The sequence below is a fragment of the Petaurus breviceps genome, unplaced genomic scaffold, assembly GCF_028583685.1.
Source record: "Petaurus breviceps papuanus isolate PSGF00001 unplaced genomic scaffold, PetGlider_PUasm1.0 174, whole genome shotgun sequence".
Taxonomy (NCBI): domain Eukaryota; kingdom Metazoa; phylum Chordata; class Mammalia; order Diprotodontia; family Petauridae; genus Petaurus; species Petaurus breviceps.
The window spans coordinates 17591926-17614828 of NW_027185761.1; the positions used below are offsets into that span (position 1 = coordinate 17591926).

The 22903-nt window shown below is 52.5% G+C and overlaps 1 protein-coding gene across 2 annotated transcripts in view; it reads right to left on the reverse strand.

Annotated features, from left to right (window-relative positions):
* PLXNA1 (plexin A1) overlaps positions 1–21762 on the reverse strand; it is a 299363-nt gene extending 277601 nt beyond the window's left edge. The window contains exons 1-2 of one of the 2 annotated variants that reach the window (XM_069083832.1): positions 21532–21762; positions 2014–3264 (exon numbers count right to left, since the gene is read on the reverse strand). In XM_069083832.1, the coding sequence (XP_068939933.1) occupies positions 2014–3159 (1146 nt within the window). In that variant the 5' untranslated portion in view covers positions 3160–3264; positions 21532–21762. Of the gene's footprint in view, positions 1–2013; positions 3265–21311; positions 21443–21531 lie in introns of those variants that run through there. The other variant, XM_069083833.1, reaches the window with a different exon arrangement.
* Between the last annotated feature and the right edge of the window lie 1141 nt (positions 21763–22903).

The following is a 22903-nucleotide window of genomic DNA, read 5'->3' on the forward strand; positions in this document are numbered from 1 at the left end:
AGGTCAGGATTCACTCTTAGTACCAGAGTTCTCATAAAGGACCAACTGGTTACCTCAGGGGGCAATTCAACATCCCTGGGCCTCCCCTCACCCTCTGTTCCCAGGCCACCCACCACTCTCACAGAAATGTGTTGCCCTTCAGTCACTTCAGACTCTGTGACCCCATCTGGGGTTTTCTTGGAAGAGATATTGAAGTGGTTTGCATTTCCTTCTCCAGCTCGTTTTACAGATGAAGAAACTGAGGCAGACAGGATGAAGTCATTAAAATCCATGATCCCGTGGAATCCCACCTTATTCCCAGGAGCTGCTTCAGGACAGGGTCCGTGCCTCCTTCATCTCCATAGGCCCCTGACATGGGGCAAGAGAGGTCATCTGGGGAAGTAGTCAGAGGAGGATCTCTGTGCTCCAGTGAGGCATAAAGGCTCTCAGGGCCCCAGGCAATTCTGAGACTGAAAGTTACAGAGGTAGCTGAAGCACCCCTAGATGGGAGCTCCCCACAGGGATGAAGTCATGGGTCCCACAGAAGAACCAAGACAGCACTAATGGAGGTCACAGCACAAAGAAGGCGCTTATAAATTCATCTACTGGGCTGAATCAACTCTTCTGCCCCATTTTACCCCTAGAAACTCTGTGAGAACCAAGAGGAGAAGAATTATTGTCCCCATGTAGCAAATGAGAAAACTGGGCTCAGAGGAGGGAAACAAGGGGCCCCTCCTCACAAAGTGAGCCGGGGTCACCGGGCTCCGGAGGCCCACATGTATGCCCATGCTCTTTCTGCTGGACCAACGATGCCTGCCCTGTGCCAGGGCTGGCCAAGCTATTCTGAGTATATTAAAGTTTTCTAGGCATGTTATATGTCTCCCTGCTAGACTTAAGCTTCTAGAGAGCAGGAACAGACTCGTCAACACAGAGTTCTGCATACAATAAGCAATTAATACAGGTATAAATTAAATAGCGAATCCATAAAAGATGTTGAGGAAACCTCCTGCCAGACTGCCAACCGGTAAGAGGCAGAGAGAGAAGTCAGGGATGACTGACAAAGACATGCAATTACTGGGGGCTGCCTGAGCGGCCTCCTGTCCAACCAAATTAATCTCATTTTCTTTTTTGAAAAGGAAGCCCACATCTGAAAACAGGTGAAAGGCGCAGCTGTCGTTCCCTGGCTGTCTCCTGGCTTAGAGAGTAAGCCCCTTGAAGGCAGGGCTTACGCTTGTCTTCTAAGGCAGACCCTGTTATTGTAAAATACCTCAGTCTTTCACATATGTGGCCCAGAAGGATGTGTCGCCCATTTTGCACCCCCCACCAGTCTCTGAGCTCTCCCTGCCCACCCCTCAGTCAGCTCGGTGGAGCTCCCCCAAGGGCTCTCTGCCTCACACCCACCCACCTGGCCCTGCCCCTCAAGCCAGGCCCTCCAGGCTGGTGAGCCCTCAAACCCTGGCTCAGCCAGGCTGGCCGGGCCCACACTTGCCAAGTCCATACAAAGGAAGAGATGCGGAAACATAAAAACACCAGCGTTAACCAAGGCCTTGGAGATCACCTAGTCCTGTGTCAGGCCTTCATACAGGGGACAAGGGAGGCCCAAAGGAAGGGGAATAACAGCCCGAGGTCCTGCATCAGCAGATCTGAACCTGGACTCTCTGGCTCCAGATGCAAGGCTCTCTCCACAGCATCATCCCCAGACGACAAAGATGGGCCACTCCTCTCTCTGTGCTCTTAGTCTAGGGACAGTGAGACACTAAGGACCTGCCCAGGGACACACAGACAGTGCCCAGGTCTTTGTGTCTCCACCTTGCTATCCATGGAATAGGGGCTTAATGAATGCTGAATTGAATTCAATTCTGCCAATTCACCTCCAGGGTCCTCCCCAGACCCCTCTGGACCCCCCATGGGGGAAACCTCAGCAGGGAGGGGTCTTCTCCCACCCAGCCCCCTCCCTAGGCCCCTGTACCCCCCCCATGGGGGAAGACTCAGCAGAGAGGGGTCTTCTCCCAATGGCCCCCTCCTCTCACTCACCGAGTTGATGCAGCCCAGCTCCTTGTTCAGGAGCCAGGGCAGGGAGAGCTTGCCCTCCCCCCGGTAACATGACTGGATCCTCTCCTTGATCTTGTCCTTGATTTTCTTGAGGGTGAAGAGGCAGAGGACTGACTCCTTGGGCGGCTTGACTCGGTTCTTCTGGCCCTGGGCAAACACAGTGAAGAGCACCTCTTCGCCCTCGGACACGCCGAGCTGGCGGGCCAGGGCCTTGCCCGGCTTGCTCAGGAAGGCGTCCTGCACGAGGCGGTACTCAACGCCGCCCTGCACGCAGCCGATGGGGAACTCCACGTAGGAATAGAACTTGGGGTCGTCCACGCAGAGGCGGACGATCTTGGAGGTGAAGAACTGCTCGCCCGTGGAGTCAGGCGAGGTCAGCTGCGTGTCCAGCTGCAGGGTCAGGTAGTAGACAAACTGCTCGCTGCTGAAGCTGTAGATGTAGTAAATGTCGAAGGCCGGGAACTTGGACAGGGTGTCTGAGGGGATCTTGAGCTGCGACGACACGAACTCGTCCTGGTAGACGAAGCCGAACATCTCGGCGTTCTCCTCGTTCTCCATCAGCTTGCGGCTGGACAGGGTGGGGAAGTACTCGGACTTGCCGTCGATGGGCGTGCCGATGAAGAGCTTGTCGTGCCCGCCCGGGACCTCGATGAGGACGCCGGACATGGTGCCCGACTCATTGACGCTGGACAGGTAGTGCTCCTTGCGGTGATGGGGCTCGCCCAGCTTGAAGAGGTCGTCCAGACGCAGGAACTGGCAGATGCCCTGGGAGGTGCTCCCGCAGGCAATGAGTCGGTTGGCCGCATAGTCCACCAGGAGAAGCTTGTTGACATTGTTGGTGGTCACCAGCCCGTGGGGGCAGGACTGGACACTGGGTGGGGGGTAGCACTTCTCATTGTCATCCACAGGGCCCGTGACGTGGGTCCTCAGCAAGGTCAGATTGCTTGAGAGCTTATAGATCCGGTTGACGGCCCCCACGTACACCTCTCCCGTCTTGTTGTGGACGACCAGGTGGGTCAAACTCCAGTCGCTCACCGGGAAGGTCCGGAAAGGGGGTTCAGCGCTACTGGCCACCGCCCACACTCCCCCCAGCAGCAGGAGGGCCCAGGGACAGGCGGCTGTACACATGGCAGCAATTGGAGGAGGGGAGGGGAGGCAAGTGGTCCAATAACCTCTCAGATCCTTCAGGGCTCCACATCTAGGGTGTTATGGAGACAGCCAGCCTGGTTAGCCCTGCAGAAGAAGAGAAAGAAACAGGTAAGAATGAGCTGGGCAGGGAAAGACCATTAGAAGGTACACTGGTGGGGAGATTGGAGAAGGTGACCAGGGAGCTCCTCGCCAACACAAGGCAGGTTTTCAACAGAGCTGAAAGCAGAAGAGAAACACAATCCATGAGCCCTTCATTTATCTACCTCTAGACCAAGGGTTGGCTCCACCCAAGCTGGCACCTCCCCTCGCCCTGGGCCAAACCATCTCCATTCAGCCAAATACATCTTCGGATTAGTAAAAGCACACAAGTCACTATGCCAGGCCCCAACCTGAATTCTGAGATCTAACATTCTGTGTCCTAAGATCCCAGCCTACCACAGAATGTTCTAAGGAACCTGCTGATTCTAACATCCTTCTAACACTCTGGCAGCCTGTGACTGCCACAGGGAGAGGCTAGAGGTAGGGAGACTGGTTAAGCTGCTGGTAAAGCAGTCCAGGTTAAGAGGTTACACAGATCTGCACCCAGAAATGAATGAACCTGTGTACAGGGACATGCACAGGTTCTTCCAAGATACCTCTGAGTTGCCTACCACAATATGATTCGGTGAGTCCCAGCTGGGCTTGGCCATGAGCCAAGGAGGAGAGCCATCCACTCAGATTCCCTAGAGTGGGCACACCTGCCTCTCCTTCCCCAGAGAAGAGACCCAAAGCAACAGTAACTGTTGAGCTGTTAGAGGTAAGAGAGTCCAGGCTACTGACATGCCAAACCATGACTCTCCTGGCCTGTCATCACTCCACACCCACTTAGCCCCCTGGGAGCTGGTGGCAGGGAGGGCAGGGGGTGCAAGAACTGAGCCAGCTCATGCCACCCCTCCCGGGCCAGGCTGTGGCAAGCAACAAACATGGCTGCCATGCATTCCCCCTACACACACACCCCCTCCAGCCTCTAAGAACCTCTTGGGCAGACAGGCTGGCTCAGAGCCCAGGCCTGAAGCCGTCCTGGTTAAACAAACACAAAACCAGCACAAAGGAGACAGCGTTAATGTTGCCTCCCAAGCCACACAAACAGGGGCTAAAAATACACTTCTTTCTCCCAGGCAAGGTATGCCCCAGGGCCTCAGGCCTCTGAGCAGGAGGGGGTCCTGAGAAGGAAGGAATGCCCTGGGAAAAAAAGCAACAAATAAACCTGGCTGTCTATGAGCAATTAGCCAGCCTGAACAAGCGGTGTGTATACCTGTATACACAAGCAAATACATCTGTAAACACGTCTGCTCGCTGGTATGACTCCACATGTATACACACACTGTGGGCGAGCATATGGATCCATGGTTTAAGGGTATAAAGGATGCTAGGATTTAGAACTAGAAGGACCTTAGGGACGGAGCATCTTGTACCTCTCACTCATTTTATCGGTTAAGTGACTTGTTTAGGACCTTGCTTAGGAGAAGATGAAAGGTTTAAACCCACTTCCTTTGATCCCAGACCCGGGGTCCTATGGGGGGGGGAGTCACACCCTTGTTTGTGTCCTGGACTCAAGCACCCCTCCCTCCAACACAAGGCCTTTCCTGACCCCCATCCCCACCCCAACCAATGCCTCAATCCCCTGTCAATCCCGGCTTCCCCACGGGGCATTTCCTGTTTGTGTTCCATATCTATGCATACATGCATAGTGTTTCCCAGGAAGCTTGTAAGCTTCCAGAGGGCAGGGACTATCTGGTTTTTGTCTATGGATCTTTGTCCTCAAGCATGGTGCTTGGCACACAGAAATATTTGATACAAGCTTGCTGAACTGAATCAAATTGAAATGAACTCCCCATTCACAGATATAGCCTTTGAGGACCTGGGGTTTTCTGTGATTAAAAAAGAAAGCAAGAAAGCGGAAACTCAGCACATAATCTATGTGATTCTAACTCACTACACACACTCCACTGACAGGAACTTGGATCAGCCTGTGAGCCTCGGGGATGGAGGAGGAAGGACCAGGGGACACTTAAGACCCATGCATGTGTCTGATTCAAAGGCGGGGAAGATGGAACCCATCTGACCTCATGTGACTCACAGGACTCCCCCAAAGTCAGTTCTGCTGAGCACCCTGGGAAAGTCCAGGCCACAGGACCAAACTGGTTCTCCCCCTCGGCTTGGGGGGGCATTAACCCAAACAGATAGAAAGGGGCCAAGGCCCTCTCGGGTCTCCATCTTGGGGGTGGGTTGCAGTGAGGTGGCTAGGATCTCCTACTTTGTCTGTGCAACCATCTCATCTTACAGATGAGGACATCAAGGAAATCTAGGCCCAGGGAATTTGGCCTAAAGGGCACTCAGGTAATAGGACTCCGAATCAGGATCTGAATCCACATCCTTCTAAGCCCAGGACAGGGAACTTTCCACTGTATGAGTTACTCAGGTGAGGGGCTCTGCCTGTAATAAGGTGGGGGAGGGGAAAATCCAGCTAAAGACAAAGAGGAAGGGGGAGGGGAAGGAGAGGAGAGGAGAGAACAGCTGTCACTAAGGGAAAAACCCAGCACCTAACACAATTCTGCTTAGCAGATCCACCTAGGAGTGACAAGAAAGGGTTTCTGATCCCACCTCAGTCCCAGAGGCACAGATGACCTTGGGACAGGTCAGATCCCCTCCCAGGACTTTTAATTTGCCCAGCTGACCTCAAGGGTCCCCTACTGGGAGATGGTTCTCTGATTCACAGGAGGTCCTGAGAGTCAGTTTCCACACTCCGCTATGCTCAGTGAGAAATGCTTAATAGTGTACATCATTGCTGACGTGTGGGGAAAGGGAAGGGAAGGGATCGACTTGGGGAAGCAGAAGACTTGGAAAATCCCCTCCTCTAGCCTCACCTAAGAGGGAAGCTCAGTTCGGGGGAGTCCCAAAGCCCCCAGCACCAAGCCCCATCCTCAAAATCACCCCCCCCCCAAGGAAAGCCCCTGGGGAAACTATGTGTCTTCTCTAATGCCACAGGCATCTCAAGCATCCTGACCTACTAGCTCCAAGACTGGGAAATGCCAGTTGTGGCTGTTCCCCTTTTCAGGAGCACATCTGGGAAACTAGAAACCACCACCATACAAAACAGTACACCACACACACACACACACACATCGAACTGCGAGCAAGCCCACGATGTATGGGTGTGGGTACTCTATTTGTGTGTGCATAAGCAAGTGTGTTTAAGTCACAAGGTCAACAGCTAGTCTAGCTAGTCACCCTTCACAGCTGGGGGGGGGGAGGGCCCAAGGGTGTCAAGATAGATTAACAACCCCCTTTCTCCCAACAAAGGACGTGACCTGGATCAGCTGTGATAAAAGGGGAAGTGAGAAAAAAAATCTCCAGAGTCCACAGACCACTTCCCTTTCTGCATGGGGCTATATCCTGGTAAGCTGGGGGCTGGAAGAAGGGGCAGGCAGCCCCTTGGAGGCTCTCTGCAAGGCATGGCAGGCTAACATGCCAGCCCTTCAACAGTCAGTTACAGGGTCAGAGAACACTAGAGCTGGTAGGAACCTTAGAACACAGAACATTAGAGCTAAAAGGAGCCTCAAGCACTTACTAGAACGGTGCTTGGCACACAGAGGGACTTGTCAAGTGGCTGAACACCAGAGCAAAGGGCTCTTAGAATACAGGTGCGCTCTGGAGGGCCCCTTGGAACACAGAAGGCCATGCTGGCAGGGCTTTCAGAGCTGAAGGGTCTTAGAACACAAGAACAGAGAGGGGCTTTGGAACAGCCAGCGCCAGCCAGCGGGAAGGGCCCTGAGGGCAGTCTCACAAGGGGCTGCTCGGGGTGGGGTGGGGGGGACTCCTAGGTCAGCAGACCTTCCAGTCTTACAAAGCATTTCCCTTCCAGTGTCCTCGGGAAGCAGGCGGTGATGACCACCCCCATTTTCACAGAAGCTCAGTCAGAAGAAATCTCGTCAGCCAGGAATCCTCACTATGAACAACCCAATGACCAGCGGTCTCCAGTTACTACTAGGAAACATCCATCAAAGAAACCTAGTCCTTTCTGCTTTTCAAGAGCTCCAAAGTGTTTTCCTGAAATCAAAGCCTCAGTCTTACAGATTCGGAAACTGAGGCTCAGAAAAGTTAAGTGACTTATTCAAGGTCACACCGTTAATGCCGGAGTTCAAACCCAGATCTTATGACTCTAGATCTGATCCTCTTTCCACCATACCACTCTGAATCATCGTGCCATGCTTGGCCACAGTCAACTAACCAGGCCAAGGCTGCTTCTAATAAAAAGAGGCTCAAGGATTAGCAAACTATCACAACTGAATGGGATCTGAGAGTAGAACGTTAGCGCCCAGAGAGATCCCAGAACAGAGGCTGAGCTGGGAGGCCTCTTGGAACAAAGAAGGCCAGAGCTGGGAGGTGTCTCAGATCATCAAATGCCCAGTGATGAAATATTAAGAGCGGGATGGAGACCACACAGTCCAAGGGACTCCTTGCCTGCTCAACCAGAGACTTCTTTTAAGCCAAAATAAACAAATGAGTTTGTACCTGTTTGTTGACTCACCTCATTAGCAGGAAAATGCCTTGGCACAAACAGAGCTCAGGCCTAAAAGCTCTCATGCTACCCCCTCCTCCATTCCCCCCACCCACACACAGCCAGAGGCCTCCAAGGGGCCCCACTTGGGGCTCCTCTCATGAAAAGAGCATTGGGATTGGAGTCAAAACCTTGGATGCTAACCTCAGTTTGGTTATTTGCTACCAATGAAATCTTGGCCAAGATTTTTCCTCTCTTTCGGACTCATTTTCACTCAGTAAAATGAAAGGGCTGCCTCAGTTTCCTCAGTAAAATGAGGATGTTGAGTGTCTGTCCAATTGGTTTGATTTCGTTTTTAATATCTTGATAACTGTATATAAATATTATTGATTTCTTTTCTACTCCTCTGGGATTTTAGTCTATGCACTTAATTATTACATTTCAGAGGAGGGGTCCAAAGGACTCACCAAAGCACCCAAGGAAGGTCCATGATATAAACCCTGGGACTGATGACCTTCGGGGTCCCAATAGGCTCTAAATCCTCTGATCCCGGTCACTGGCCTCATCTCAAAGCTTCCTCTGGCATAAAAAGCCTTCAAGAATCCAGGGTCACCTCCCCAGCAGATGGAGGCCCTGGCGCACAACCTCCAAGGAAGACTAACTTGAGTTGGATTAAAAATTAAAAATGCAGCAAGCAGGAATGAGTAAAGTCTTTCTGACACTAATTGAAGTATCCAGGGACACAAAAGGCATAGCTTCAAAAAGTTATCATCTCCAAACATTAAAGGGGAATCTCAGACCTGAACCTAGTCCAAACAGCTCTATCAACAAAGGAGGAAAGTAGAGCCCAAAGTCACCAAGGGAAGCCGGTGGCAGAGCCAGGGCCAGACAGCCTCACCTCTGGACTCCCTGTCCAGGATTCTGGACAATGCTGGCCCCAGTCTAGCCTTAACCAATGGAAGAAAACAGACTTCACCATGGGAAGCACTCTATGATCTCACTTATCCACACAACAGCCCTGGGAAAAGGGTACTATTATTATCCTCATTTTACAGATGAGGAAACTGAGGCAAACAGGTTCAGTGACTTACCCAGGACCATTCAACTAATACATACTGGAGGGTAGCTTTAGGCCCAGAACTCTATCCACTGTGACACCTAGCTACCTCTAGGTCCCAGGCAGGGGAAATAGTTATGTGCTAATTTTGTTAACACTGATGGCTCCCATAGGCAGAAGCGACCATGAATCCTAAGTTAGGGTGTAATACTGAAAGGGTACCAGGGCATGTGTCAAAAAGCCACAAAATAGCATTTGTCAGTAGGGTAATAAGCGTAAAGCCATACTGGGGAACAGATGGCCCTAAGCCAACCACACATTCATATCCATGCCCCTTATATCTAAGGCAGTGTTTTTGTGTGGGAGACACATCTGACCAAAGTCAGGACTCAGCCTATGGCTAAGGTCAAGGATCTATGACCAGAGTCAGGGGTCCATTTAGAGTCACAGAAGAAAGTGAAAATGATCAGCTCACGAAAAATTTCCACCTATAATATATGATGGCTTTACTACACTTTGACCCAATTTACAGATGAAGAAACTGTGGCCCAGACAAGTTGAGCAATCTGCCCAAGGTCCTTTAATGAAAGAGCCTAGACCCTACCATGTGCTTCCCCAGAAGGGTGTAGAGGCTCCTGCCTCCTTAGCAGAAGAGGCTGGGTGACCTCTTGTTGGGAAATGTTATTCAGGATGCTGTTGTTTGGGGTATAAAGGAGTGGGATGTTTAACCACAGGCTTGGGGGAGAATGTAGGCAGGCTTTCCAGCTTAACCTGAACAATTAACATTTCTTCCATCACTTTCTTAAGTCCAGACAAGCAAGGAGACAATAAATCAAGCTCTGATTTGTAATGTTTGCCCATTGCCCAGGTGTAAATGCTCACAGTGAAAGTTTCATGACCCCTGGGAGTACAGGCTGGACCAGAGCTGGCCTCTGAGGTCACAATGGCCCAAAGGGACTGGGATTCCCTGGTTTATGAAGCTAGGATTCCACGTGGACCAGTGGCCCAAGAGTCATACCTTACATAAATGGGGACTAAAATTATTTTTATTCCTCCCTCTCCCAGCCCCCCCCCACCATCACCACTTAGCACATAATTACAACCTTCAAAGGTCACATCACACAAGAGCATGTGAATTCTGCCTCCTCAACCCAACAGGGAAGCCTGAGGGAAGAGGTCTGTCCTCATCTGTGAAATGAGGGGGCTGGCTGGGACCCACCCCTGAGGTCCCTTGTGGGTCTAGGGTTAGGAGCCCAAAATAATCTCTTTCCATTCCATTCTCCTAACTCTCCTGGCACAGGGCAGAAAACACAGGAAGCCCGCACCTCTCAGCACCCCCAGGCCAGACCTCAATGAGAGTACTGGGTCTGGGTCTGGGCACCATATTTTTGGAGGGATATTGACAACTAGAGCCTAGACAAAGGATGGTAACTATGAAGGAGAGAAAACTGAAGACCTTCTCACATTCAGATCAGCTGAAGGAATCAAGCATATTGAGCCCAGGGAAAAGAAGACTTAGATGGGGAATGACAGCTGCCTTATGAAAGACGATGAGGGACTTGGCCCCAGAAAAAGGACTAGGTAGAATGGGTGGATGTTCTAGGACAACAGACAGGATGGAAAAGAAGAGGGAGATTTGCTCTGCTTGGCCCCAGAGAAAAGAACCAGGCACCATCAGAAGTTACAGGGTGGGCTATTTGGGCTAAAATCTAAAGATGAACCTTTGTACCTCCTTAAAGTGGGGGGCTCGGTCTAATTTGGTAGTGAGTTCCCTATCATTGGAAATATCTGAAACAAGGCTAAAGGCCCACCCATCAGATATGCTACAAAAGCATTTCCTAGATTGTAAAAGGTATGAGCCTTCCCAAAGCTAATACTGTGTGCAACACATTCTCTGGCTGAGGATTGATGGGTGACAGACAGCATTAGTCACCACCCTCAGTCCCTGGTAACCTCTGGACCCCACAGAGGCGGGGAGGAGGGAAAGAGTAAAAGGGAGATATCCCACCATGGCTTTGTTGGCAAGATTCTTTGGCCTTCTTCTGGCTCCAGCATAGAAAGCTCAAACTGTGAAAACAAGCTTCTTTGGGGCTGGTATTGTGGACTGGGGCTTAACGTTGGTGAACTCCAAAGAAAACATGAATCACTCAACGTTTATCAGTTCAAAACAGGCCTACAATTAACAAGGGGTAGGTTTTTTTTTCCTCCTACAGTATAATTATATACATCTTAATGCAATTACCATCCCTGTATTTTGTATATTAAATAGTAGGCAAATGGAGTGAGGAAGAGGCTTCTCAAACTTCCTCTCCTTCCCTCCCCCCACGACTGGAGTCCCCTCCTCCCTTGGCTAGGGATTCCTGAAATAACTAAGAGTCTAGGCCCGAATTGTCCAGGGTTTGTCTTCAGACCTATCATCCCTTCAGTCAATCAATAATCATTTATTAATCCCCTACTATGTGGCTCTGTGTAAAGCGAAGGCAAAGATGGTAAAGGATGCTTAAAGGAGCTCAATTTAATGGAACTAAAAGGTCCTCCAACCCAGCCCCTTCCATTTGCAGATGGAGAAACCAAGTCTCCAAGAGGTGAAATGCTTTGCCCAAGGTTACTACAACAGTAAGGGGCAGAGTTGGGATTCAAACTCAGTTCTTCAGTGTTCTTTCCACTGGGCCTCTTTTCAAATAGGGAAAGGGTAAAGACCCAGGAGGGACAGTCTGGGCATGAGAGGAAGGAAGAGGGCAACAAGAAAAACACGAAGAACCTTGGGACAAGGAAGAGACAGCAGGGTCTGGAGGAAAGTCACTGGCCCTGAAGTGGGAGAGGCCCGGGGCCAAGACCCAGCTCTGAGTCTTAGAAGCTGCCTGCCTATGAAGCTCATCGTCATGTGTAATTGGGATGATAACCCTTGTTTTACCTACCATTCCTAGGACTGGTCAGGAAGCATCTGTAGATTATAAAGTGCTATGTGACGGTTGTTACAAATAACATTAAATACATAAGTAACATTTCCTTTTTTTGTCTCTAAAAATATGGGATGGGTCTCTGGAAAGGGGGAAAGGAGGGATACTAGGGGACGTTAGGTGATGTAATTAAGGCAGGGGGAGGGAGAGGATGTGAGGTCTATCCCCCACCCCCCAAGAAGAATTCCAAAGGAAGGAATTGGCAGGGTGGTTTGAGGGCTGAGGTCATCTGCAGGGTGATCTGTCCAGAGCCAGAGTTTCTGACCCCCTCCAGCTGGTGTCAGGAAAGGGTTTTGAGAAGAGAATGTGATGCTGAAATGAAAGCAAGTATGGGAATTTCCCTCCTCACTTGTGACTTTGAATAAGCCCCAGTCTGTGGTAAACTGTCCACCCTAAGGGGATCCTTAATCCTTGACCCAAATTCTGCACTGGGACCTGCCAAGGAGACTCCAACAAGATGGCAGCAGGGGCCTGCACTAATAGCATGTATGATGCCTTGGGTTCTAGTCTCAGCCCCACCCCAGTCCCCAGGAACAAGGCACTGCACCCAGGCCTCAGTTTCCTCATATGTCAGCCAGGGATAATAATATTCCTATCAGATGGTACCTCACAGTATCATTGGGAAGATCAAATAAGATAACCTATGCAAAGGACTTTGTAAATTATCAAGTACTCTATAAATGTCAGCCATTAATATTATTATTACTGGTGTGAGTTATTAGGCAGTTGAAACAGTGACCTTTTAAGGCCCAAGCTGGATTGCTTCTCTTCTTTCCATGGATGCCCAAATGGGAGGGCTGAGCTTGGCTAAAGGCAGCTAGGGCTTCTGTGCCTGGGCGTTCCTCTAAGGTAGCTGGTCAGTCACTACGCAAGTAAAGGTCATCCCCACTGGCCTTTGTCAAAGAAGCAATGGCTAGATCAACCCTCAGGCCCCTTCTGCGTCTGACATTCTATGTTCTGAGGTTTCTTCTACCTTTGACAGGTTTTTACACAAGACTTGTGATTTCCCAGGGCATGCATAGAGTATTCCCAGTGTGGAAACACCCTGTTCTCAGGGAACACAAGCAATCACCCTTCAACTTTAAGAGAGTTGCCTGGGGAGCTAAGAGGTTAGGTACTTGCCCAGGGTCACCCAGACATGAACCCAGGCCTTCCTGACTTTGAGGTTACCTCTCCCATGGACCCTCTTTATAGTTCTGGCATTATGGAACAGAAGAATGAAGATTTCCCAGCCCTCACACTTCATTCCCAGGACTGTTCAAAAATTTAAATGGCTCCTCACAGAATTATAACTCTAGAGTTAGGAAGGTCCCCAGTGGCCACCTAGTCCACTTGCTTCATGTTATAGGTGAAAAAACTGAGGCCAAAAGAATTTCAGTGATTTGTCCAAGGTTACATGGGTAAAAAGCAAAAAAGCTAGAATTCAAACCTGGCTCCTCTGATTTCAAATCCAATGTTTTCTCCATGCACTAAGCACACTCTCTCACTGCAATGAATAAAATACAAACACCTTAGCCGAGTCTTCAAGGCCTTCTATTACCTGGTTTCAACCTTCTTTCCCAGTTTGTATATACTGGACCCTTTACATTCCCACCACCCTGGACTGCTTCCCACTTCCCAATGGCCCTCTGTCATTCCCCAGGTGCCTTACAGCCAACCCTTACAAGAGCAGAGAAAAGATTTAAGAGTCTAAAACTAGCAGAATCATAGATCATGGCAATAGGGGAGAATCTTAGAAATAAGTCAACCTCCTCACTTTACAGATGAAGAAACTCAAAATCAGTTTGTCTTTGGATCGTTCATGTTCCTGACATAGGCTGGGCCTCCCGGCCCCTCCATCTCTATCTGCTGAAAACCTTGGAGATCCAGCTCAAAGTTCACCTCCTTTAGGAGAGCTGCTAATTCCCTTCTGTTCTCAATGCCTCCCCGAAGCTGGTCATGGAATTCATCACAGTGTTTGAGGCCACCTGCACCCATTCCTTAATGTCCATGGACCCAAGTCCAAATTCGAACCCTCCTACTCACTACACCTTGGGTAAATCATCTGCTCTCTCTAGACCTCCATTTCAAACTGATTGGAGAAGGTGGACTAAAGGATCTAAGTCCCCTTCCACCCTAGATCCCAGGATGCTATGAATAGGGTCAGTCCTAAAGAATGAGCTTCTTTCTAAAGGGTGGGGAAACCAGTCCTAATCCTCTTGTAGCAAAGCCCTTCCTTTCAAGATGATACACACCCCACCAGATGCTGATCCCAGGTTAGAGACAACTCCCGGTCACCTTACAAAAGCAGCTGCTCGGGAAATGTTTGCTGGGGGTCCAAACTTGTGGGAGAAGGTAAAAACCTACAGTTTGCTGGGTGTTGATCACACACACATGCTCAAGCGCACACACACACCCACGGCTGTTTAGAAACCAAGCCACCTGGGCTGTTTCCTCTTTACAAATGAAGCACTGCCAACCTCAGAAATCCAATTTCCAGTCTGAGGAGGGAGCCCCGAAGGAAACACAGGCTAGTCCTCCAAAGTCTAAATGGGAGAGCAGAGCGCTTCCATTCTGGATGAGTCATTCCAGTGGGGAAGACCCTATCTAAAAAGGGAGACCACTTGTACCTGGCTCTATGGTATTAGAAGGAGCCATGCTGGGCAGGCCTCAAAAGTGCCACATCACCTCTGAGTGTCTTTTGTGGCCTCAATTCGAATGGGAATTCCTGGGGGGTAGGGCAGGGAGCCTGCCTTCTCACACCCACAGACATTCAGGGCACAGGACAGAGAATTCTAAGACCCAGACCCTGACCTCCAGCAGCTGAACCACTAGGAGAAGGTATAAGACATACTAATATGTGGTAGTATAACAGGAGAGCGGCTGAGTGGCACAAGACATCCTACATAGCTAGGCTACGTAGTCAGAGGCTGTGGGTTTGAATCCCATCTCAGATATTCACTACCAGTGGGCCCTTGGTAAGTCCCTTACTCCCTCCCTGAGCCTCAGTTTTCTCATCTTCAAAACAAAGGGACTCTTTCAGCTATCTATTAGCAATAGGACTTCCATCCACAGAGGCTGCCTGGAGCTATGATCCTTTCATTTGTGATCCTATGATGGGGAGTACAGGGTTCAAGTTTAGCTGTGTGCTCTCAATCAAGTCATGACCTCTCTGACTTGAGTCTTAACTTTCAAATGGCAATAAAGCAGACACCCTCCCCCCACAATCTCCCCTAGGGTGTTGTGTGCCACACAAAGGTCATCCGTGAATACCCATAACTCACATCTCTATAATGCTTCAAGTTTCACAATGCCTCTTCTCCACAACCCTGCAACAGAGGTAGTCCACCATTATTGTCATTACTATCCCCACTTTACAGGTGAAGAAACTGACGCCTACTGTCACGAGATCATCCGTGTTCGGTCAATCAGTGGTGTCGGACTCTTCATGACTCCGGGGGCCATAGCATGGCCACACTGTCCACAAGGTTTTCTCAGCAAAGATACTGGAGTGATCTGCCATTTCCTTCTCCAGTGGATTATGACAAACAGAGGTTAAGTAACGTGCCCAGGGTCACACAGCTAGTGGCTGAGGCTGGATTTGAACTCAGGTCTTCCTGACCCCAGGCCCAGTGCTCTATCCACTGAGTCACTCAGCTCTCTGAAGGATCACAGGATCATAGATACAGAACTGGAAGGGTCCTTAGAGGCCATGTGGTCACTAAATGGCAGATCCAGGATTCGAATCCACCACCTCCTTCCTCTCTGGGCTACTGTCTCACAATCCTTCACAAGAGTCTCATGCAGGTCACATGCAAGGCCAAGTTAGGCCCCTGTATCTCATCAGGGGAGCCACCCAAAGAAAAGCCTAGCAGCAACATGAGGACCACCATGTGAAGAATTGGTGGGTGGACTTCGAGCTATCTCAGTAAGGCTGCAGGAGACAGATCTCTAGGCCTAGGGTCCGGAAGACCTGTATTCAAATCTGGCCTCAGACACTTACTAGCTGTGTGACCCAGGGCAAATCACTTCACCTCACTTTCCTTAGCTGTGAATCATGCATAATAACCCCTACCTCCCAGGGCTGTTGTGAAGATAAAGGGAGATAATATTTGCCAAGTGCTTTGTGATCCTCAAAGAACTATATATATAGTTAACTATTGTTATTATTATTAATTAGAGGGGTTACCCACACCAGGGAAATCACAGATCCTTGAAGTACAATAAATGCTGGAGGAATCCAAAGGATGCAGAACATTGAGAGCCCTCCTGAGGGGCTGGGGCCAGTTGGCTTTTAGTCCCTGTATCCCCAAGGCTGCCCTGACCAGGGTCTTCCTATGTAAAAGGCATTTAATAAATGGCTGAATCATTGTGGCCTGGAAGGATTTCAGGTTGGCCTTGAAAGATGGCTGAATGTGGGTAAAAACAGCAAGGAAAGATAAGAACCTGGGAGAGAAGAAAAATGGGACAAGTCCTCTTCTCCATCCTGTGTCCCCTACAGCAACCTAGCCTGAGTGCTCAGCCGGGATCAGAACAGGCCAGAGAAGGATGCCTATGCTCACCTAACCTGGAGCTACCCAGAGAGAGCTCTGCACTGAAAGTCAGGAAACCTGGGTTCCACTCCATTACTAGTCAGCTGGATGGGCAACAACGGGCTAGCCACACAATCTCCCCTAAGCCTCAGTTTCCCCACCTGCAAAATAAAGGATCCAGACAAGATGATTGTAAAGGGATGATTTTTAGGGTATCATAAAGATTCTAACCCACCAGCTGTTTTGGGGAATGTGCATACTATATCCTCTACATGTTCCCTTTGAAAATTTTCCTTCCAAATCCAGATCTTTCTTATAGGACATCAGGTCTAGATGTAAACCTCAAGACCCAGAGGAAGTGACTAGAACAAGGTCACACAAAGATTTAGCTACCGTGTCAGGATTAGAACTCAGATCTTCTGACCCCTAACTCCAACCTCCTCCTATTACACCAGGCTATCTCCTAAGGAACCAAAAAAGCCACAGTAAAAATAATTCTCAGATCTTCATTTATCAGCCCGTAGTAATAGACTGGCAAGGCTAGCAGTCCCTAAACCCCTTCCCTAGCCCGTGTCCCCCCCTCCAATTTTTTTTAATTCAAAAGAAACAAACACATCTAGATGGAAAAAGTGCCTGTGTTTACCTGAGCCTGGACAATAGCCCTACTGTCTATACCACACCAAGAATATCAGGATATTTCCGGAGACTATCGACAGAGGCGTCGTAATTTCAGCCCATTCAGACAGGGATCTGATTTTGATTTGCTTTGATTTCCGGCTCATTTCAAAATTGCTGCTAAAAAACCGACAGGCTCAGAATATCTCCTAAAGCCTCCAGGGAGATCTCACTGACATCCACACTGATTCCTAGAGCAGGTTTCCAAAGGCTTTGAAGATCCTTCCTTCTTTCGCTGGAGGAGGAGTGTGTGTGTCTGTGTGTGTGTGTGTGTCTGTGTGTGTGTATTCCTCCACAAAGCTTTCAGCAGTTTCCACCAATGGGCAGGGCGATCTGGGAAGGCTGGGGGCCTGGGGGAACAAACACCCACTCTACTACCCAACGGGCTGCAGTGTCTCAAACTTCATAGATGCCTAAGATTTCAGAGCCGGTAGGGTCCTTAGAACAAAGGATGTCACAGCTGGGAGAGATCTTACAACAGAGACAGTCACAGCCAGAAAGGGCTTTAGGACACAGGATATCAATTGGAAGAGACATAAGAACATGGACTATCATAGCGGGAAGGGACCTGGGAACACAGAATACACAGCTGGAGAGGACCTTAGAACATAGGATTGTCACATCTGGAAGGTACCTTAAAAGTCATCTTCTCTTAAACCCCTCATTGTTCAAAGGAGGAAACTCAGAAAGTCACAAAGTAATTTGCCCCAAGGTCAAGCCAGCTAATTAGTGCCCAGACTAGAACCTGGTCCTTTCTGATTTCTCCAAACAAGGGGTGATGGAAAGTCACGAAATCTTACGGAGTCGCTCAGGCAGATAATTAGGTTCAAGTTCAAGATTTTATTTTTTTATCTTTGTTACTTGGGTGGTATGGAGAGAGGGCAGCAAAGATGGGCTAATGGATTATTTGTCATGCTCAAAACCAAAATAAGGTATTAAACCATCCCTTACAAACAAACAAAAAATCTAAGGCTTACAAGGCTAATCACACAAAGGTATTTAGGGGCAGCACTCTCCAAGTCTAAGGTCGGAGATGCAGTCCCTTGTTCTGTGCTCCAGTGACACTTCAGAAACCCTGTTACATTCATACAGCATTCCTGGCAAACACAGTGAAAGAGTATGAGAACTAGATTCTGGGGGAGGTGGGAAAGCACTGGCCCCTTCTCTTACCCCAGTCTGGGATCTGGGAGTACTAAAAAAATATTTTAAATGCCTTTGGAAAAATGGGGGAGGGGAAGAGAGGCAATCAAAGAGGTACTACCAAACATGCCGAGAAAAAAAGTACTATTATAGAAAAAAGCCAAGCAGAGGGTCCATCAGGAAAAAGCTGCTCATCACAGGCCAAGTTTGGGGAGTCCTGATTTGGATTTGTTTTGGCCCAAACAAACAGAGCTCCTCAGAGACAGCATTTCTGACCCCAGAGAACAAAGGGTAGGGAAGAGGTCAGATTTCCTGTGGGCCCCTTGCCCACACCTCTCACTAACCACCCCCTCCTTCCTTCCCCCATCTCAGCATGGTACAGAATCTAACTACTCATGCCTTCGACAATTAACTGTCCTCTTCATCTGAACACTGAATTATATTATAAGAAAGCAAGTTTACTTGGGCACTGAATTTGATTTTCTTTTAAATGGAGAAATTCTCTCCCTCTAAAAAAAGACAGAAAGAAAGAACCAAAACTTAAGCCCTTCTCCTCACATTGTTTTCAGAGTTTCCTCCTCCCTGTGCTTTTTTCCCAGCCCCCTAGTCTGCACTGGTCAGGTCAGGTCCCATCCGTTCCCTTCCCTTCCCTTGCTGCAGCTTGGGAGATAGATACCCAGCCCTTCTACCCACTGAGTCTATACAAAAGACCTTGAGATTGTTCAGGAAGCAATTAGATGCTGTTCAGAGGGAAATGGTGTTTTCAAATGGATAACCCTTGATAGAGTCAATAGCTGCCTCTTGTTCCCTCTCTAGGCTGACCAAGAGGAGAAGAAGCTTCCCGGGAAAATGTGCACTGGGCAGCTCAAGGCCCAGGATGAATTTGTATAGACAGAACCAGGGACCAGGGGGCTCTGGTCACACGGTCCTTGCCACTATCCCCTACAGAGATCGAGGTCCTTTTTTTCCTCTCCAAAACCACAAATCCCACCCGGAAAGGCATGTTGGGGAAGGGGAAGTCAATCTGTTTTGAAGAAGAGCTCACTTTTAACTTCTCTGGTCTGGGCAACCGACCTTCAGATTAAAGTCTGGCTTGGCGGGATGATTCCCAAACAGCTTTCCCTATCCTGTACCCAAAGGAAGAAACCACAACTTTGGCAAGGTTTAAAAACAAAACAAAACAAAAAAACACCCACTTCTAAGAGGATACTGGACCAGTCTGAGATACAGGAGACCAGGCTCTGCCAATTAACACAGCATGACCTTGGACAAATCACTTCCCTTCTCTATATCTCAGTTTCCCCAAGTGTAAAGTGAGGGTTCTCTGGTCCCTTTTGCTGACTCTAGATTATTGGGATTCTGTGGGTGCTGAGACTGGGTTTCTAGGGATACCTGCCTTCCTATCCCCCCCCCTACCCGGCAAGGGAGGGTAGCACCCGGGAGAACTTCACCTTCCACGCCCCTCTTTTAACAGAAACAACTTCATCTTACCCACCCATCACCAAAACCCCAAGTCTCCCCCGAATGGCTCTATCCCCAGCAGCCCCCAACCCCAGCCTGCCACACGTAATGGAGCTGAGCGGAGCTATGCAAACCTCGGAGCAGAGCTGATATTCCAGGCATGGCACGATCGGGCCGCCGCCCCCATCACTACTATCCCTGCCATCCCTACCTTCTCCAGACCCACGGCATTCGGCAGCCCTAGTTCTGGCCCGGCCCAGCCCCCAGCACCATTCCCAGGCTGGCCAGGCCCCCGACCCCCGGCCCCAACCTGGCCCTGGCCAGCTCCCCAGCCGCACAGGGCTCGTTACCCCAAACACAAGCAGCCCCCAGCCGCAGAAATGAGCCCCGGGGGCTAAGCAGTCCTGGGAGGCGGGGGAGAAGCCCAGACGCCTGCCAGGGGGTGCTGGCTGGCAGCAGGGGTCCTCGCCGGCCGGCCGGCTGACTGGCTTTGTGTTCGGGGCGTGCGAGCCCGCTGCGGGTGGGTCTGTCTGTCCTTCGGCTTGGGTACATACGGCGGCGGTGGACGAGGGCAGCTGGCCACCCGGGGATGCCCGCAGTCAGGCCCCAAGGCAGCCCGCCCGTAGAGCAGCCAGGCTCCTTCGGCTCCTCCCTCCTCCTCCGTACGACGGTCTCCCCGGCTCCGGGAGAGAGCGAGAGAAAGCGCCAGTGGCCGGCCCCACCTCCTCGGGAAGGCTCCCGGGCAGCGCAGGCTGCGGGCGGAGCTTCCCCGGAGGCGGCTCGGGAGCAGCGGCTGGGGAGGGGGCGCGAGCCTCCGGCCCTCCGGTCTGGCCCTCCACAGTCACCTCCTGCGGGCCCTGGGGAGGGGTCCCCCCCCCCCCCCCACCCCCGCCCCCCTGCCCCGCGACCTGCCGCCTGGTCCAGGCCAAGCAGTGAAAAGCAAACTTTTCCTTCCCCCCGACCCCCGGCAAAGGGCTGGGTCTGGCAAGCGAGGGAGCGGAGGGGGTGGCCGGGCGCGGGGGTCGCGGGGGGCTCGGGTTCCGCTCTGCGGGGAAGAAGCCCCGGGCAGCGGCCGCGGCCCACCCCCTCCTCCGCGCCCGCTCCTCCCACTGCGCTGGCTCTGGAGTTAGGTCACCACGGCAGCCCCCCGTGCGCGGCCACCCCCGGGGGCTCCTCCGAGCCCCCGGCCCGGGGCTCCAGCCTCAGCCAGGGGCCGGCCCCGGCTCCCGCCTCCGCCCGCAAAGCCCCCGGGAGACGAGCCGGTGACAAAGCAGCTGGCTGGCTGGCCGGCCGGCCGGATGGCCGCCTCCCCACCTCCCCCCCACCCCTGGCACACGCAAGACCGCGCCGGGGCCCGTCCCCGGGACCCGAGGGAAGCGCGCCGCGCGAGCCGGCTGCGGGAGCCAGGCGGGCCGGGGCTGCCCGTCCTCCTCCCTGGGCCGCCGCCGCAGTCCCCCCGCGCGGGCCCTCCAGCCCCGTCCTTCCACACCCCACGCGGAGAGGCGGCGGAGCCGAGCCCGCTCCAGCGCGCGGCTGCGGGGCTCCTCCGCGGGCGCAGCCGGCTTGCTCGCCCGAGCCGCGGACCCCTTCGTGCCGCCCCTCGCCTCGCCTAGCTCTCCCGCACGCACACGCACACGCGCGGCCCGAGGCCGTTCCGAGGCAGCCCGAGGCTCGTCCCCGCACTTGGAACGCTGAGCCCGGAGCCCGGCACGTCCGGAGCCCGCCGGGTCCCGAGTGCCCAGCCCCCGCCCCGGCCGCCCGTGGGCTCCCCGCGCCGCGCCCCCTACCTCGGCCGCCGGGAGCCGGGCACGCGAGGTGGGTGTGAGTGCAGCATATCCGGCCCGAGCCGAACTTGCGGGGAGCCACGCGGGGAGGCAGGCGCGGGCGGAGCGCCGCGGCTCCCGGTCCCACCCCCGCCGCCGCCGCCGCCGCCGCCCGGAGCCGCAGCCCCGCCGCCCAGCCCCGCCGCAGCTCCGCCGAAAAGTTCGCCCCTGGGCAGCCACTCACCGCCGCGATCCGGGCTCACCGCGAAGGGGCCGGCCATGCTCACATTCCACGCCGCCGCCGCCGCCGCCGCGGGCCGCCCCCTCCCCGCCTGTGCCAGCGCTCGGCTCCCGTGCCTGCTCGCCGCCGCTGCCCAGCATGAATGGAGGGGAAGGAATGCAGCGCGGGGCTCCGAGGGAACCAGAGCCTCGCTCTGACTTCCCGGGGCGCGCGCTCCCCCCGCCCGCACGCACGCACACACTCACACGCCCCCCCTCCCCCGCCCGGGGGGCGGAACCGCCGCGCCGCCGCCGGCCTCTAGGGGGCGCCCCGACCTCTGCCCGGCGCCGAGCCGAGCCGAGCCGAGCCGGCCGGCAGCGTCTCCTTAAAGGGGCGATGCCGACGGAGAAGGACGCGGAGCCGGCCGCCTTAAGGAGGATGATGCCAGCCAGCCCGGGAACCTGGGCGCGTCCGGGCCGAGGAGGACCGGGCAGGCCCTAAAGAAGAGCCCCGGCGGCGGAGGGGCAGAGGGTCCGAGGAGGAACGCGTGCCGCCGCCAGGGGTGCGGGAGCCGCCGAGAGCTGGGCGCTGCGGGAGGGCGCGGGTCATCTCCCCATTGTGCAGATGGGGAAGCTGAGGCAGGCAGGGCAAGGGCACGCCCAGAACAGCCCGCATTAAACGCACTGCCGGGCACGGACACTGTGATTGTCTCATTGGAGGATTCTGTCCATTTTACAAAGGAGGAAACTGAGGCGAGCAGATTAAGGGGCAGGATACGTATGAGAGCTCGCCCTCCCTGGGCGCCAGGCACGGGACCATCACCCCCTGGACCCGCACCGCAACCCCGAGAGGCAGGCGCTGCTACTATTACTGTTATTTCCATTTCACAAATGAGGAAACCGAGGCAGACCGCGGCCAGGCGGCTGACCCCCCCCTGGCAGGTGGGAGGCACAGTGGATGCCCTGGAGTCAGGAAGACCCGAATGCAGCCTCAGGCACCTGTTACCTTCTCGAGCCTGGGTGAGGCGCTGAAACCTCATCTGTGAAATGGGAATAACCTACCTGCTTCTCTCGTGCTGAGGGCCAAACGAAATAGTCGTTGTGACTCGCTGAATGCAATAAGCACTGTGTGAATGTCGTTATGATTGATCACTCAGTGATCGGAGGCTGGGTGTGAATTCGGATCTCCCAGGCTCCGGCTCCCACCGCCGACCTCACTGGCAAAGGACTGGAGGTATTCATTCAGTCAAACCCCTTCGGTTTCCAGATGAGGATACCGACTTCGAGATGCTTGGTAACTGGCCCCCCGGTCACAACAGTAGCAGAGCACGGATTCCTCCGTCCATAGGGTGATGGATTTAGAGCTGGAGATAGGGTCCAATTCTCTCATTTTACAG